The sequence below is a fragment of the Micromys minutus genome, assembly GCF_963924665.1.
Source record: "Micromys minutus genome assembly, chromosome: 11".
Taxonomy (NCBI): domain Eukaryota; kingdom Metazoa; phylum Chordata; class Mammalia; order Rodentia; family Muridae; genus Micromys; species Micromys minutus.
Genome location: NC_137980.1, coordinates 23,243,694 through 23,262,186, shown reverse-complemented (window position 1 = coordinate 23,262,186; position 18,493 = coordinate 23,243,694). Strand labels below are relative to the sequence as shown.

The 18,493-nt window shown below is 43.8% G+C and overlaps 1 protein-coding gene across 1 annotated transcript in view; it reads right to left on the bottom strand.

The window, feature by feature from the left end:
• Positions 1 to 269: 269 nt before the first annotated feature.
• Positions 270 to 18,493, bottom strand: part of GAK (cyclin G associated kinase) — a 62,650-nt gene continuing 44,426 nt past the window's right edge. Inside the window, exons 21-28 of the mRNA XM_080924667.1 lie at positions 17,032 to 17,511; positions 16,490 to 16,660; positions 15,306 to 15,428; positions 7,574 to 7,690; positions 2,682 to 2,894; positions 2,225 to 2,370; positions 977 to 1,153; positions 270 to 797 (exon numbers count right to left, since the gene is read on the bottom strand). Of these exons, the coding sequence (XP_080780793.1) occupies positions 696 to 797; positions 977 to 1,153; positions 2,225 to 2,370; positions 2,682 to 2,894; positions 7,574 to 7,690; positions 15,306 to 15,428; positions 16,490 to 16,660; positions 17,032 to 17,511 (1,529 nt within the window). The 3' untranslated portion in view covers positions 270 to 695. The remainder of the gene's footprint in view (positions 798 to 976; positions 1,154 to 2,224; positions 2,371 to 2,681; positions 2,895 to 7,573; positions 7,691 to 15,305; positions 15,429 to 16,489; positions 16,661 to 17,031; positions 17,512 to 18,493) is intronic.

Here is an 18,493-nt window from a genome sequence, read left to right as displayed (position 1 = left end):
ACACTAGTTATGAGCTAAGATGAACAACAGTAGAATCACTGAAGGTGGAGAAACCCAGTGTTATGGACCAGGCTCCCGTCTGATATGTTTCCAGAACTCTCCTCCAGCAAAATACTTAGTGAAGATGGTATCAATGCTGGCTGCAGTAGTCTTTACAGCCAGTACTAGGTCAACTTCACAATCCTACAATCAATCCATCATGGGTAAAAAAACGGAGGAACAAATAGGTAAGAAGTGCTTTACAAGCCAGAGACTGCAGCAGCCGTCAGAAAATAGTTTAATTATGTACAGATGATTGGCAAACTGATCAGAGAAGGGTGTGGACACACCCCCGTATCTGAAGAAATGACAGGAGAGAAGTGCCAGCGACATGTGCCATTCAAGAGGTGACAGCCACCAGACACCAAGTAAGTCACAAACTGTGACAGCTGTGGAAGGAATATAAATCAACACTTTTCCTCTGGGACAGGAAAAAGAAAAACAAAACAACAAACATCAGATCTGAGGAATGCTTTCTCTCCCAGCCATGGAATGATATTTGTCCATGATGAATGCAGGGATGATTGGGAGTAGATGGTCCAGGCCCCTGGGGCGATATCACCTGCCACACCTGTTGTGGTCCCATTTGTGCCTCAGTCAGGCCAGCAGCATTCAGGATTCATGAGCAGCTCCTGCAGCCACAGCTACCACAGGCCTCAGAAGAGGGGCCTCGAGCCCTGATTTTCAAACTCAGACCATGCATCATTCAGCTCCATGAAGATCATCTTGGCATACTGTTCATATGGCTGCCCTGTGGCCTGTGGACAATGGGGTGAAAGCCAGCCTGACTACTCAGCCCACCTTCCCACCAGCTCCTTTCATGTACTAGAGCAGCAGGCAAAGGCCCCTAGGGATGAGAGGCAGAGACAACCCAACCACAAGCACAAGGTCCAGAAGCCCAACTAGCATCCCGGGAACTGCCTCCCCATACACTTACCTTGTCAGGATGCACTACCAGCACTGCACGGCGGTACTGCTTCTTCACCTGCTCTGGAGTCACCAGGTCAGCCATACTCACAGGTGTCCAGCGGCTCTCCCCATCCCACAATACCGTGTGCAGAGTGGACAGCAGTGCACGAATGTTCCTCTCTTTGCCTTCAATCCAGTCCAAAAGCTACAGACACCAATGTAGAAAGGAGCTGTATTTAGTAGACCCCCCTCCCTGCTGTGTGGAGGGTAAGCAGCATTTGAAGTACGGAAGGATGTTCAGATGCTGAAGAGGGCGGATGTGTCATTTTAATGGACCTGGTCCTCAAGCAAAAGAGACTACCTGCAAGCCTTGGGAGCGAGCTTCTGTGGAGGAGATTAAGAACATGGTTTGGTACCTCTATTGTTTACCCCTATAGGGAAACAGGCCAACCATAGTTGGACTCCCCTCCCCCCACTCCCTAATACCCAGAAGGTCCCCAAACTAGACCTCTTAATCCAAGCACTGAGGTCACCAGGTAGTTTGTGAATCAAAGGTACCATGGACGGAACTGAGACCCTTTTCAGCCAGATACGAACTCCTAATTTCTCAATAAAGCCTCCTGATCAAGGCACAGGGTTCAAAGAGGAAAAGTGGGTTCCTGGTAACCTTTTAGGTAGTTCTTAAGGGAGTGGCTACACTATGCCCAAAAGAACTGACTACCTAAGCTGGGTATGGTAGTACAAGCCTTTAATTCCAGCACTTGCGGGGGCAGAGGCAGGTGAACCACTGTGAGTTTGAGAGGAGCCTGGTCTACAAATCAAGTTCTAAGACAGCCAGGGTCTCTCACACACACACACACACACACACACACACACACACACACACACACACACCCCTACAGAATGAACAGATCTAAGATGGACAGTGGGATATTTTGGCCACTGTGCTATGCTTCTTACTCTACGGTGAGGGCCCCGGGTCAGGACCAAAACCCAAATAAATTGCTGTCTTCAACAGGCAGATGAAACCTTGGTTTTGATAGGTACAAGTCTGAGCTATGCTCTCTTGCCAGCTCAAATCTGTCCAGAGTACTAGAAGCCCTGTATGGTGCCTGCATCCCTCACTGATCCCCAGTGCCCATGAGGAAACTAAGTGTAATGTCAAGTTGCCCAGAAATATATTTCAAGGGCCTCCAGGTGCCAGGTATATACCTAACAAGTCTCTGGCTGGAGACATTGGCCTTTACAGTGTGACCTGGGCCCTGGAGTTACCTACCTTCAATTTTAATGGGTCTGTATCTCTGGCAAGTTCCTGTTTCCGCATCTCTGCCATGGTCTTTGGCCCCTTCTTGTCAGACTTAGAGAAGCCTTGATTAGGCAACAGATCTTCAAAATCACTTTCTGAGACCTTTGGCTTTTGGGCTGGGAAAAAAATAGACACTTTTTATAGCACTGACTGCTTTTACCTTGCTCCCTGGGTGTTATCTGTTCTGATACCTGGACAGGAAAGAAGAAAAACATGGCCTCAGTGCCATCTGTTAAAAGCTGTTGAGAATTGGGAGGAGAGGGGCCAGGCCTGCAGAGATGCTTAAGACACCAGCACACAAATCCAAATCGGCTTTCTTGAGGCAGCCTCTGTGAGCGACACAAATATAGCCGTCTTGGAACAAGGGGCTCTACCTCCAGCCTTATAGGTAATTGTATAAACCAGCATGTAGATAAGCGGGACTTACCAAAGCTGGGCACACGGACACCTCTCTCTTCTCGGGACCCAATCACACTAAAGTGAGACCTTAGTTGTTCAGAGGCTCTGGGGGCTGGCTTGGCCTGGGGGGCCCATGAGGTTCCAGAGGCTGTGGGACGAGTTGCCTGCCAGGAACTGTTGCTTTTGTGAGTGGGGGCTGACGTGCCAACAAAGCCTCCTGAAGGAAGTCCAGCAGGCCGGCCTGGAGAGACACCACGGGACACTTGTAAGCCAGTTAGCCAAATTATGAGCTACTTCTTCTGGGGCTGAGGATACTATATTGCTGGGACATGTGCTCATAAAACAAACCACGGTCACTAAGTTGATTTGTTCTACCTAACAAGTACCAGAGATACAAAAGTGTTGTGCTGCTCAATGTTTCTAGATGAAGGCTGGATGCTAGGATACCCTGTATGTACATCTATAAGGGCTTGGTGTCCCCATCTGCTGAACTGGTCCAGAGGGCTGTCTTGTATGGACACTATCTCACAGAGCTCCTCAAATGCGTGGCTGATTGTTTAACTTTGTGTGAAATAACTGAAATCACAGAAGTTCAAGATTCATGCTAAGAAGTCTAGAGCACCTTCACACAATGTCCCCAAATCACCTAGGAGATGACTTCTAGGCATGATGTGAAATTATCCTCCTTTCCCCCAAGACAGGGCTTCTTTGTATACTCCTGGCTGTGCTAGAACTCACTCTGTAGACCAGGCTGGCCTCAAACTCAAAGATCTGCCTGTCTCTGCTTCTCAAACGCTGGGATTGAAGGTGTGCACCACCATGCCTGGTATCGGAAATTATCTTAATGATAATCATTGATATGGAAAGATCCATCCTAATTGTGGGTGAAATTGTTCCTTTAGGCAAAGGGACCTTGGACTGCACAGAACAAAAAAGGTAAACAAAGTATTAGCAAGCATGAATTCACCTTTCTTTGTTTTCTCACTGTAACTGTAGTGTGATCAGCTGATTTAAACCCTTGGTGCCTTTCTATTGCCAAGGAATACTCCACAGTATGAAAGGGACTGTTATTTGTTTAATCTTTATCCATAGAAGAACATCTATTCAGAATTTATTTCCTTAGATATTAAAAACAGATTTTCTCTGAACACTTGAAGAATATTTACTTGTGGATTTTTATAGAAATATAAACTCATTTCTCTGGAATGAACACTCGGCTCCTGTGATATTTGCATGTTTACTTTTGTAAGAAACAGACCACGAGTAGCTATATGTGCAAATATAAGACATCTAATTTCTATGATTTGCTTCACCTAAATCTTCCCCCAAAGCAGCTGATGATTCACCACTGTCTCATGCCAGAATGACTGGTTGGAGCCTTCGCCCCTCTTCTCATTTCCCCACAGGATTTCTTTTTTTTCCACCACCGTTACAGATTTTAGAATAGAGTCCTTTGTCAAACTGTTTTTGAAAACGTTTTTCCCCACATTTTGCTTGGTCTTTCCACAGTTGAAGGTCTCAGATCTGCGCTTTTTTATACAAGCAGAGCTGGACTGACTTACATTCCACTGCAATGGGCTATGAGGTTCAGTGTATAGCCGAGACTCGTTTTCTTTCTTTTCTTTTTAAAGATTTTACTTATTTAATGTATATGAGTATACTGTAGCTATCTTCAGACACACCAGAAGAGGGCATCAGATCCCATTACAGATGGTTGTGAGCCACCATGTGGTTGCTGGGAATTGAACTCAGGACCCCTGGAAGAGCAGTCAGTGCTCTTAACCTCTGAGCCATCTCTCCAGCCCAAGACTCGTTTTCTTGCCAGTGAAAAACCAGTGGTTTCTAGGTCCATCTGTTAAAGTTTTCATACTTCTGTCTTCCCCATTTGGGTGCACTGCCTCTCTTTCTATCCATATATCAGGCGCCTGGTATTCTGCTAACACTACAGTGACCAGAGAAAGTCTGGGTGGAGATTCTATACTCTCAGTTACAAGAGTTCCCAATCACTCTAGTTTATCTCATCTCTCAGGTAAGTGTCACAATGAACTTGGCGACTGCACAAAAATCTTTGCTGGGATTTTGGTGGAATCTCCACATCAATCAACAAAAAGCAAAGGGGTAATCTTGTGATATACAAACATTTAGTGCCTGTGAATCTTGACTGCCAAGTTTGTGTTATATTTCCACCATGTTAGCACTACGTGTTTCTTCACATTTACAGTTAAAAGCTCTTCCGTCACTGTTTTGAGTGTCTCATGTAGCCAAGGTTTGAAATCCTGACCCTCCTACCCCAGCTCCCTGAGTGCTGGGATTACAGACATAAGCCTCTACCCAAGCCTGGTCTGGAAGCTTTGTTGTTGCAGAAACCAGCTATATACAAAGCACTGTTTTGAATCCTAGTCTTGTTGAGCTGTCCTAGTAAACATAACTGTTTGTTGATCTTAGGTACTGTGACTTTATCGTTCTAAGCCTTGTAGATTTTCTCTGATCTTATAGGCAATTGTGCCACTTCAAACACAAACACTTATTTTTTTCCTTCTATCATATGTAATGTCCAATTTTTTCTCTCACCTCAAGTCAGTAGCTGAGTCTCCCAGTAAGTGGAATGTAATGGGAACATCTGCCTTGCTCCTGGGTTCAGAAATCCTTCCCAGTTTATCACATCTTATAAGGTTTCTATTCCTGCTCGGAAGACATCCTCACCACGTGCTTTTGGCGGCACTGGTAAGATGTCATTGTTCCGTGGTTGATAAACATGGTAGATGTCACTTACTGAGTTTGGAAAGGGAAATCAGCCTGGTGTTCCATGACTGTGCCCCACGTGGTGGTTGTTGCCCTTTTATCCTTTGAGCTTCCTGCTGAGAGTTTAGAGGTGGCTACTATCTGGATGCTGCCAGCTTCCCAGCACAAGCTTTTATTCTTTCACCACTTTCCAGAGCTCTCTGGAGATCCTAACAATTGCTGACAGTGACATCGGGTGCTATGTTTCCTTTGTGGTCAGTAAGTTTGTTTACCAAAGTTGTCAAGGAAACAGCATTTTGTTTCATTGACTTGTTGAAGAACCTCATGTAACCCAGGCTGGCTTCAACTCAATTTTGAAACCAAAGGCGACTTCTCACATCTCTGATCCTCCTGCCTCTACTTCCAAGTGTTGGACCTAAAAGTGTACCACAATACCTCATTTGGTGCTGGAGTTTAAACCCAAGGCCTTTTGACATCCCAGGCATGTATTCTATTAAGTGACATATTCCTAGTCCCAGCTTCATTCTTTAAAAAGTTTTTTCTTTCTTCCTGTTTGCTACACATTGCTCTTTACTTTCAAATTCCTTGAGGTGTCATTTATTGATGAGATGGCCCAGTCTTTCTCCCTCCCTCCCTCCCTCCCTCCCTCCCTCCCTCCCTCCCTCCTATCTCTTTCTCCCAGCCCCATCCCTCATCACCCCCCTTGAGAAAGGGTTTCCCTGTAACTGGCTGTTCTGGAACTCTCTGTAGATCAAAGTGGCACTGAACTCAGAGATCTGCTTGTCCATGTCTCTGCCTCCTAAGTACTGGAATTGAAGCCTGGCTAGTTCATCTTTCCTAAAGTATGTAACCTACACCCACCTAGCATTCTCTGCATGTAAGCCCCAGGTCCTTCTATGAAGTAAGATATTTCACTCAGTCCAGTACACCAATATTTCCTAGGCCTCCCCTCTAACACATGTGCCATTTAAAGCACTGTTTTCCTTTGTATTCTTACTGTCACTGATTTTCTGGTGGTCAGAGTATACTTGATTTCAATTCTTTTGTCCTGTTGGAAGAATCTGCACTCTGTGCTATCAAGTATGGCCTAGGACAGCCAAGTACACATTGTGAGAGATGGTATATGCTGCCATTTTCATTTGTGACTTGGGCTCGCTAAGTTTTCAGTCTGGTTTCCTTTAGGGCTACTGTTTTCCCAGGGATATGAAAGAACTAAGGGCTAGGTCTGCCCAGGAAGGCAAACACTTTTCCTGAGATGCTTGCAGCCCCATCAACTCCAAGTTGTCTAACAAAAGGACAGGAAAGACAGATACCAGGCAGAAACCCCTAGAAGATCACAGAATAAAGTACAATTTGAAACAAATGGAGACCATTAAGAAAAAATGAAAAAGCACACAGGAAGTGAACACTATGAGAAGTGTTAACAGAAGAACTCTTCATTCAGCCTAAGAACAGAGTCAGAAAGGAAGAGAAGGGTAGACAAGGTCCCATCCAGGGTGCCAGTACTGGAAACCAAGAGTCACAGGGTCAGGAAACCAGAGACGAGAACGTCAGGTGCCCTGGCCATGGCCAGATATGTTTTAGTGAGTGACATTAATACCACCTAAGACAGACGCCAGAACAAAGTCCTGTGCAACAAGCAACCTGATAATGTCTTCAACCAGAAAACTATGTGCCCTACCTATAGCTTATTGCACTTCCCTTCTCAGAAACTATGAAGTGGAGACACAGACAAAGGAGCTGAGGAGCCCAAGGGAGATTCATCTTAGAAGATAAACCTGAGATGGAGTCTGGGAAGCTCAGCTTGTGAAGATAGGAGGTAGAAAATGTGAGTCAGCCCCAAGACAGGCACGGCCACTGCAATGAGTAGCATTTGGCTTCATGGCTGATCCTTACCAAGAGAATGCTGATGTCTACACCTAGTACTAAGAGAGAGCTTCACCAATTCCTAGGCTGCCCTTCCTCCTGGACACACCATAACCCTGGAATTAGCTGGTAGACACTGCATGGTCTCGAAGGCCATACATCAACATTAGCTCTACCAACTCCCATGTTATAGTCTTCTAGTCAATGGGCATTCAGAATGAAAGCAGACATAAGCTGCTGGGTCCCTGGACAGAAATGTAATAGAGCGTGGGAAGGATTCTTGCCACATAGGCTTGGTTGTTCCCTCATTACCTTGGAGGCTAGAGCTGAGATCACTGAGATCAGCAAATGGGTCCAGGTTCTGAGACTTGGCTTGGCTGGGGTTGGGGACTGGAGGGGCTGGGTGACCCGCAGAAGAGAAGAGGGTACCTGAAAAAAGGACAAAGACCATTAGACTTGCACAGCACAGAATAAAACAGTCATCCAAAGTTCCTGATCCTCACCTTCAGAACCAAAGGTGTGGTGATTCTTGAAGGACAGTGGGAGGAACAGAACAAGCCTGGCAGGGTGGCTGGCTCCAGCATCCACACTGCTCCTCAGGAAATCACTGACTTTTGGTGCCAAGAACCAGAAAATGTCTTCATTGTTCTGACTTTGTAGTATCATTTGTTATAATCTTTCTAAAATATGACTGTCCTTCATGATATAATAATGTAAATTTGAGACTCGTCTAAACTTAAAATCTTGAAATAATTATTGCACAACTACTCAAAATATTACCTAGTCATTAAAGATGAAGGTTATGGAGATGGAAAGATGGCTTAGTGGTTGGAAGTGCTTGTTGCTCAATCATAAGGACCAAAGTTCAGATCCCAGCACCCACACAATAACATTTGCACATAAAAAGCAGGTGGATCTCTGTTAAGTTCAAGGCAAGCCTGGTCTTGTGAAATCCAGTACAGCCAGAGCTATACAGTAAGACTGTCTTAAAACAAGACAAGATAAAACAATTGAGCCAATGAGCTGGCTCAGCAGGTAAAAGGGCTTGCTATGAAAGCTTTAGGAAGTGAGACTAATCCTGGAACATGTGAAAAAGCTAAATGTGTGCATCTGTAATCCTGGTACTTGGTGACATGAGAAACAGTCAGAATTGCTTAGAGATTGTGAGCCAGCTGGTGCAGCAGAAATGAGAGACCCTGTCTCAACATGGTAGAAATTCTGAGTTCTAAATGTGTGCCATGGCATGCACATGTGCCACAGAAGATGTAAATCCACACCCACACATAAACAAACACTAATAATAATAATAATAATAATAATAATAATAATAATAATAATAATAATAATAATAATAATAATAATAATGGAGCTGGCTAGATGGCACAGTGGGCAAAAGGCACTCCCTGCCAAATCTGATGTTCTGAGTTCAATACTTATGTATCACAATCCCTGGGGCCTATTTGGTGAAAGCAGAGAATGGAGTTACCCAAGTTGCTTCCCCCATCCCACACCCCTCATCAATTAACACAATGTAAAAACTCTCTTAAAAATTAAATTTAGTGCCAGGCAGTAATGGCGCACACCTTTGATCTCAGCACTTGAGGCAGAGGCAGCAGAAGATTTCTGCTTTATTGGAGGCCATACCAGCACCAGGGATGCCAGGTAAGACACTGCCCATGGCCTAGTAGCATTCCTTAGAGCCCTTCCAACAGCCCCCAACTGACCCTTTTTCCTTTTTCCGGCCCACAGCTCCAGCAGAAGTCTTTTGCTTTTCTGGACACTATGTTATATTAGAAACCCCTGACACCAAGTAGGTACCTAGATTTCCAGAGGCCATGCAGGTACTTGGAACCAGAGAGGCAACATTGGCACCCAAAACCCCAGAGGTCATGCAGGCTGCAAAACCCCCAGCAGAAATAGCCTATTGGACCGGAAGACTCATTGGTCACCAAAACCCCAGACCACTCAGGCCAGAAGACCAGAAAGGAAACCAGGGAGGAAAAAACAAAAATCATCCATCTAACAAAGATAAACTCAGAAATCAGTACCTAAACCTATAATAACCCCAAACTCAAATGAGCAGAGGCCAGGAACACAATCAACAACATTCAGAGCAGTATGGAGCCACCAGAGCCCTGCTATCCTACTGCAGCCAGTCCTGGATATTCCAACACAGCTGAAGCACGAGATCGTAAATCTAATTTTATGAAGATGATAGAGGTCCTTAAAGAGGAAAAAGGAATAAATCCCTTAAAGAAATTCAGAAAAGTGAGAACAAACAGGTAAAGAAAATTAATAAATTGTTCAATATCTGAAAATGAAAAGAAAAGCAATGAAGAAAAGATAAACTGAGAGAATCCTGGAGATGGAAAATCCAGGTAAGTGAACAGGAATTAAAGATGCAGCATTACCAACAGAATACAAGAAATACAAGAAAGAATCTGAGGTGTTGAAGATATGATTAAAGAAATTGATATACCAGTCAAAGAGAATGTCAAATCTCTAAGTTTCTGATGCAAAACACCCAAGAAGTCTGAAACACTATGAAAAGACCAAACCTAAGAATAATAGAAGATTCCCAGCTCAAAGATCTAGAAAATATTTTCAACAAAATCATAGAAGAAAAACTTTCTAACCTAAAGAAAAAGATGCCTATAAATGTACAAGTAGCTTACAGAACACCAAATAGATTAGACTAAAAGGAAAATTTCTCTGTCACATACTAATCAAAATATCAAATATATAAAATAAAGAAAGAATATTAAAAGCTCCAAGGGAAAAAGCATAAGTAACATATAAAGGCAGACCTATCAGAATTACACCTGACTTCTCAACAGACACTCTAAAAGCTGGAAGGGCCTAGAGATGTCTTTCAGACTCCAAGAGGCTACAAATGCTAGTCCAGTCTACTATCAAAACTGATAGGTGAGGCAAATAAAATATTCCATAGGGAAGTCAAATTAGCACTATCTGTCCATAAATCCAGCCCTACAGCAGATACTAGAAGGAAAACTCCAACCCAAAGAGCTTAAGTATACCCATGAAACATAGGATATATTCACACCAGCAAAAAAAAAAAAAAAAAAAAAAAAACCCAAAAAAACAAAAAAACAAAAGAGGCATATGCATATGCTTGTACGTGTGTGCTTGTGCACGGCCCCCCTGCACGCGTGCGCGCACTAACACACACACACACACAAACACATAGTCACCCCCCACCATCAAAATAACAACCAATCATTGGTCATTAGTATTTCTCAACATCAGTGGACTCAATTCTCCAACAAAAAGACACAAGCTAACTGAATGGATGAGAAACAGGCTCACCTGCTAATATTCATTCTGCTGCACACAAGAAACACACCTCAACATCAAAAGACAGACAATTACCTCAGAGTAAAGGGCTGGGAAAAGATGTTCTAAGCAAATGGCCCTAAGAAACAAGCTGGGTAGCCATTCTAATATCTAATAAAATAGAATTCAATCCAACGTTAATAAAAAGAGATGGGGTTGAAAACCCCTTCAACTCCTTCAGTCCTTTCTCTAACTCTACAGGAACAACAACAATATCAACTAACCAGACCCCCAGTGCTCCCAGAGACTAAACCACCAATCAAACAGTACACAGAGAAACCCATGGCTCCAGCTGCATATGTAGCAGAGGATGGCCTTATTGGACATCAATGGGATGAGAGAACCTTGGCCCTGTGAAGGCTCAATGCTCTAGTGTAGGGGAATGCCATGGCAGGGAGGCAGGGGGAGGGTAGGGGAATACTCTCATAAAGGCAGGGGGAGGAGGGATAGGATAGGGGGATTCTGGAGGGAAAACCAGGAAAGGGGATAACATTTGAAATGTAAGTAAAAAAAATATTCAAAAAAAAAAAAAAAAAAGAAAAGAAAAAAAAAAGATGGGAAAGGACACTTCATACTCATCAAAGGAAAAAAATCTTAAAATGATGTCTCAATTCTGAACATAAATGCTCCAAAAACAAAGGTACCTGCCACTTGTAAAAAGAAACATCACTAAAGCTTAAATAACTGAGCAAATCCCACACAATAACAGTGGGGGACTTATATCCCAATCTCATCAATGGATAGGTCATCAAGACAGAAACTAAACAGAAAAATAATAGATGTTATGACTTAAATGGACCTAACAGATGTCTACAGAACATCTCACTCAAACACAAAAGAATATATATACCTTCTTCTTAGCACCTCATAGAACCAAAACTGATCATATACTTGGTCACAAAGTGAATCTCAACAGATGCAAGAAAACTAAAATACCTCCTGTATCTTATCAGACCACAATGGGCCACAGCTGGACGTCAAGAACTATAGAAACAATAGAAACCTCACAAATTCATGGAACAACTCTCTAATGAAATGACCACTGAGTCAAGGAAGAAACAAGAAATTAAAGACTTCCTAGAATTCAGTGAAAATGAATGACAGCATACTCAAACTTCTGGGACACAATGAAAGTGATGCTAAGAGGAAAGTTCTTAACACTAAGTACCTTCATAAAGAATTAGAGAGTTCTCATACTAGCTTATCTGAAAGTTCTAGAACAAAAGGAAGCAAACATACTCAAGAGGAGTAGACAGTAGGAAATAACCACTCAGGGCTGAAATCAATAAAATAGAAACAAAGAGAACAATACAAAGAATCAATGAAACAAAGAGTTGGTTCTTTGAGAAAATCAACAATATAGACACACCCTTATCCAAACAAAAGACAGAGAAATCATCCAAATCAACAAAACCAGAACTGAAAAAGAGGTAACAACAGACACCAAGGAAATACTAAAAATCATTAGGTTGACCATTTCAAAAACGTGTACTCCATAAAATTGGAAAATTTTAAAGGAAACAAACAGTTTTTTCAATAGATACCACTTACCAAAGTTAAATCAGGATCAGATAAATGATTTAAATAGACCTATAAGCCCCCAGGAAAAAGAAGCAGCCATTTAAAGTCTCCCAACCAAGATGAGCCTAGATGGTTTTAGCACAGAAATAGAACAGGCTTTCAAAGAAGAGTTAATACCAACACTCCTCAAACTATTCCACAAAACAGAAACAAAAAAGAACACTGCCAAATTCATTTTATGAGACCATAGTTACCCTGATATCCAAACCACACAAACACTCAACAAAGAAAGAGATTTACAGACCCATTTCCCTCAGGAACATTGATATAAAAATAGTCAATAAAATACTTGCAAACCAAATCGAAGAACACATCAAAAAGATCATCCACTATGATCAAGTAGGTTTCATCCTTAGCCTGGAAGGTTTGACATAAAAATTTCTCAATGTAATTCACCACATTAAATAAGCTGAAAGAAAAGAACCCATACGATCATCTCATTAGATGCTGAAAGAGCCTTTGACTAAATTTAACACCCATATTAGAAATTGGGGTATAGATCTAAACAGAAAATTCTCAACAGAGAAACCCCAAATGGCCAAGCAGCACTTAAAGAAATATTCAACATCCTTAGCCATCAGGGAAATGCAAATCAAAATAATGCTGAGATTCCATCCTATACCTGTCAGAAAGGGCTAATATTAAAAAAAAAGTGACAGTTCACGCGGAGACGTGGAGAAAGAACACTCCCTCGTTGCTGGTGAGAGTGCAAATGCACACAGCTACTTTGGAAGGCAGTTTCTCAGAAAGCTGCCAATAGTTTTACCTCAAGGCCCAACTAACTCTTGGGCATATTCCTAAAGTATGCTCAAATATACCACAAGGACACCTGCTCATCTATGTTCATAGCTGCTTTATTTGTAACAGCCAGAAACGGAAAACAACTTTAAACAGATATCTCTCAACAGAAGAATAGATAAAAGAAGACGTGGTACACTTATACAATGGAGTATTATTTAGCTGTTAAAAACAATGACATCATGGAATTTACCAGCAAATGGATAGAACTAGAAAAGATCATCTTGAGTGAGATAAGCCAGACCCAGAAAGACAAACATGTTACTCACTTATTTATAAGTGGATATTAGCCATAAAGTAAAAGATAAACCTGCTACAACCCAGAGAAACTAAGTAACAAGGATGACTCAAAGTGGGATGTATGAATCTCACTGTGAAAAGGGGACAGAACAGACCTTGTGGGTGAATAGGGGAGATGGTGAGTATCATCTAGATGGGGGTATATAGATAGAAACAGGAGAGGTTGGGAAAGAATGGAGTACTAGGAGAGACAACTGGAATGGGGGCGGGGGAGGAACATCTCTGGGACAAGCTAGAAATTTAGAGCAATAGAAACTCCCAGCAATCTATGAGGATGACTCTAGCTAAGACTCCTAGCAATAGGAAATACAGAGCATGAACCAGGCCTCTTCTGTAACCAGTCAAGACTTTCGGTGGAGGAACTAAGACACCAACTCAGCCACAAGCCTTGTCCTGCCTATAAGATGTGTTGGGGTAAAGGTGGTGCAGGAATTGTGGGAGTGGCTAACAAATGACTGATTCAACTTGAGACTCGTACACTCTTGACATTGCCTAGAGGGCCAGGACCCAGAGGCTGTACAGCCCAGAGACCTAGGATAGAACTGAACACAATTGACAATAAAAAAAAAGTCAATGAAATGATTCCTAGTAATACTCTGCTACACTCATAGATTTGTAACTAGCCCACTTGTCACCAGAGAGGCTTTACCAGCAACTGACAGCTGCAGAGAGCCACAGACAGCTAAACATTAGGTGAAGTTTGGGCAATCCTATGGACGAGGAGGAGGAAGGATTGTAGGATTGTAGGATGACCCACAGAGGTCATGGGTACCCCAAGGAATCAACTAACCACAGAATCAACTAACCTGGGTTGGTAGGAGCTCACAGAGACTGAACTGCCAACCAGGGAGCCTCTATGGGACTGACCTAGGCCCCCTGTACACACGCTACAGTTGCATAGCTTGGTCTTCTTATGGGACTCCCAACAGTGGGAGCCGGGGCCGTCTCTGACTCTGCTGCCTGCATTCGCACCCCTACTCCTGCTGGGTTGCCCCATCCAGTCTTAACCGGAGAAGAGGTGCCTAGTTTTAATGCAATTTGAGATGCTATGAGTGGTTGATATCCATGGGATGCCTGCCCTTTTCTGAAGAGAAACTAGAAAAGAGGGAGGAGAAACTGCTTTCAGGATGTAATAAAATAAGCAAGCAGGTAAGCAAAAACAAACAAGAAAGAATGAATTCCCAATGTGAAGAGGGCTTAATAAATAATATGAAACCCTGCAAAAACAAAAACAAAACCCCACAACCAAAAACATAGACAATAAAACACACTCTTAATTCTTACAAATACATTGTGATGTGTGACAACTCATGCACATATTAAAATAAATGTACAGCTTTTAAAAAATACTTGCTAAATTGTAAAATATTTTAAAATTTGAAATCCAACTCTGAGAAGAAACCAAAGATAGGAATTCCCATTTCTGAGTAAATAAATTGATAAAATAGTACTCAGAGGGTGGATGTGTGTCACAGACTTTGCAAATAGGACTGCTGGCTCGGCGGAATGCGCCAGCAAGATAGAACTATCGGTACACAGAGTGGCCAGACGGACACTCGCTAATATGAACAACTCTTTGAAATTCACATCACCAATAGGGCATATTCTAGGAGCTATGGCGTACACACGACACAGCCTTTCTGAGGGTCCCTCAGAGAACACAGAAACTATAGAAAATCATGCAGGTAAACAAACCGGGCAATTGATTAAACGCAGGCAAGGAATCATGTCCAAAACTATTTGCCCTCATGAAAAAGGAACAACATGGAAAGATAGGAGTAGACACTGTTGTCACTCAACAAAGGCTAAAGCTCTTATAGTATGTCGGTGCTCCCACCAAACAAGCAACAGAGAACTCTGTGGTTAACATACATATTAAGGCTGAATAGAACATACAGGAACCTGTAAACAAGCCCTGCCTTGTCCTCTTCTCAAAAGGGCACAGGGGGCTCTACGGCCACAGCTGGTGGCATCTGGAGAGAAGAGCTAACAGTGGGGATGGTGGTCATACCTTCTGGTACTGCAATGGAGGCTGGCCCAGGTATAGTAGTCTCAGCCCACGTATCCCATCCTCCTAGCAGATCTGGGTGGCTGGATGAAGCAATCACCTTGCTGGGTTCTGCTGGCAGATCCCCTGAAAGAAGCCAGAGAAAAGCAGGGTTTGGGTTTAGTATATGTGCCCTCTCAGTCCACATAATGCTTGGGAATCTCTCTCATGCCCAGGCATAAGCAGGAGGCAACTTGCATACAACCCAAGGGACCAGTGTGGCTAGGCAGTTGATACAGAGCTTTGCTCAGACATCTGGTGGCTGGTACTCTGAAGTCACAGGGCTGGTGGGCAGAACTAACAGGGCTCATCCAATATCAACTGGCCTTTTCCTGATGATCCTGAGGATGTAGCAGATAGCCATAAAGCTGAGCAACAGAGGTCAGTAGCAGCATCTTTACAGGGCAGTGGTGACATTTATATGCTGCCTTTCTCTAAACCTATCATGATGATTAAAGGACTCCAGGCATTTTCAGGAACTCCCTGGAATCTAGAGCTAGTCCCTGTGTCCACTGCTGGTCATGCACCCACTCCAGCACAGCAGAGCCATATGTCATATTTTCTACCCACAAGCCATTTGGAGCAGTCAGCTGTCTCCAGAGTATATCCCAGACCATCTGCTCTCTGCTAGGAAGAAGAACCAAGCTTTCTCTCCAAGATATAGCAACTTCTGCCTAAATGGGTCATGCCTGCTGCTCCCACATGCACACACCAGTCTTAAGCCATCCTGTTGCCTCATCATAAACCTGGACTCTTCTGTCCCTTAACCTGTCATTCCCATCTCCTGGTCCTTTCACTCCTAGAAGCTTCTGGCAGAAGTAACTGTACTAGTCACTGCCACAGTCCCAGAGTCACAGAAGTGCCCACTAGCAGGTCCTGTAAGCAACAGTGGAACCTGTTCCAAGTCTGAAGTGACATCTTAAGGAGATGAGAAAAAGATATTGTGTCCTGTAGGCCTTGGTGAGCCCCAGACTTTGTGAAACTCACTATGGAGTAAGTTAGGCTGTATCAGAGCTAGGTGGACAGAAGGCCCTTATGCTCACTGCTCCATCCCTGATCTTATCCCCAGGGCTGCATGAAGTAGGTGTGTCTAGGCCTTTCCACACATAAACTTGTGGCTTCTATGTAATATTCACGGCCGTACTTACCCAGGTGCAGGAAGGCAGTGCTGCAGGATGGGGGTGGGGCACTGTGGGTGGATGGGAAGATAGTTGAGGAAGCTACAGAGTCAGAGTTGAGAAACTCTCCAAAGAGATCAGGCTTGGAGCAGGGCTGGGTGTCTGAGTTGGATGACAGCAGGAACTGGTCAAATGGGTCCACTAGGAGACAGAGGCAGGGCAGGGACAAGCATTATACCTTATCCTGCATCCTGGGAGCCTTGCTGCCCTGCTCTCAGGCCTCCCCTTTTCTCAGGAATATAAACTCAGACCACCCAGGGATACATGGCCCTTCTAATGTCCTACATCTTAGGACTGTCCCATGGATACAGCATCATCTGAAGCCAGAGCTTAATGTCCTGGCTTGTGATCTGAGACCAGTAGGAACTAATGCACTCACACATGCAGTTTCTATAGAAGGTAGTTCCCACCAGATGTCAATATAATAGGATGATCCTTTTTCCACATGGCAGGAATAGTTAAGCCTTGTTCATTACTACGAAGCCAATTTTCTGTATAACTGAAACGCATACCAGTGTCAGAAACTTTTCCTTGTAGATTGCTCTGCACCCCAAGAAGAGAAACTGGGCTTGCTACCAGCAGAGGAGTCTCACCACCAAGCAGGTCACCAGGAGGCCCCACTTGAGAAGCATCAGATGGTTCAAGAAGGCTGCTCAACAGGTCAGTGTTGCTAGATTGGACCCCGCAAGTCTGCAAGGGGGCAGCGGGCCTTAAGTCCCCCTCAGAGTGCAGGCCCAGGAGATCGACACCTTCCTCAGGCTGTACAGGCTCCTGTGGGGCAGCCAGCATGCCCACATCAAATATTAAGTCTTGCTGTCTGGTCCCAGCTGACAGCCTTGGTGTATCTTCTCCAGGCCCAGGCTTCCTCTCCTCACTGGGGAATGAAACCTCCTCTTCATCGGATACTTCACTTCCATCTCTGTCTGCAATCAGGACAGACTGACTCTCCTTAGGAGAGGTATTGTCTATACCAGTCTCTGGTTCTTTCTCCTCTGTGGGAAGAAGGGCAACGGTTGATTGACACACACGCTAGAGTAGCTGTGGGAGACAGAACAAGCTGACACAAACAGAAGCCTCAACAGGCCCTAGGTTGTCAGCATACAGCCAACATCAGGACCCTCATGTCAACCCCAGTGGGCAGGCTTCAGAACACATTTGTTGAGGCTTGAGCTTCAGAGACCACAATAGAACCGTAATACTGGCCTCTATCCAACAACAAAGAAGCTCAGGCTCAAACAGGTACATCTGCTAGCCTCTCCATTTCTATGGAAAACACTCAGTAAAAGACAGCCTAGAAGGAGACATACCATAGCACTTCCTGGGGAAATGTCCTTCCCTGAATGGTAATGGCAAACCCTGGGTTATAAATTAGGGAGGCAAGTGGTCAAGGTGAACGCTGGGTGTTCAATTGTATTAACTAGGCTATGAGACATGAGGAAGAGAACAAGATGTCCAATAGAAACTGAAGGCAGTCAGAAATAAAGAAATTCCCAGGTGGGGATGTGATCAACCAACAGAGTTTAGCTTATCCCTCTATTGAGGACCTTCCTCTGCTCTTAAGAACCCCTGGGCCTGTTATCAAAACTGTCTATAGGGACTTGGTCAGCTAATGACTTCCAGTCAACATGAAACGGATACATTGGGCTTTGTGGGCATGTGTGTGTATGTGCATGCAGATGTGCACATTCTTGTGTGTGTGTGCTGTGTTCAAAGAATATATACTATTCTTAGTTTGTGTCCCAGACAACAAGGTTAAATGTGTAGCTCAGTTGTAGAGGATTTATCCAACATGCCTGAGGTCTTGGTTTTGATCCCAACTGACATAAATCTTTCCAAAACAGGCCAATGTATAGGGCTATAGCCCCTGTAAGGAGACCTCAACTTTGCTTGTCCCCATGAAGTACCTGTCACCCTAAGTATCTGAACTCAGAACGTGACCCTTGCAGACCGCTGCAAGTGTATTGTTAATAATGC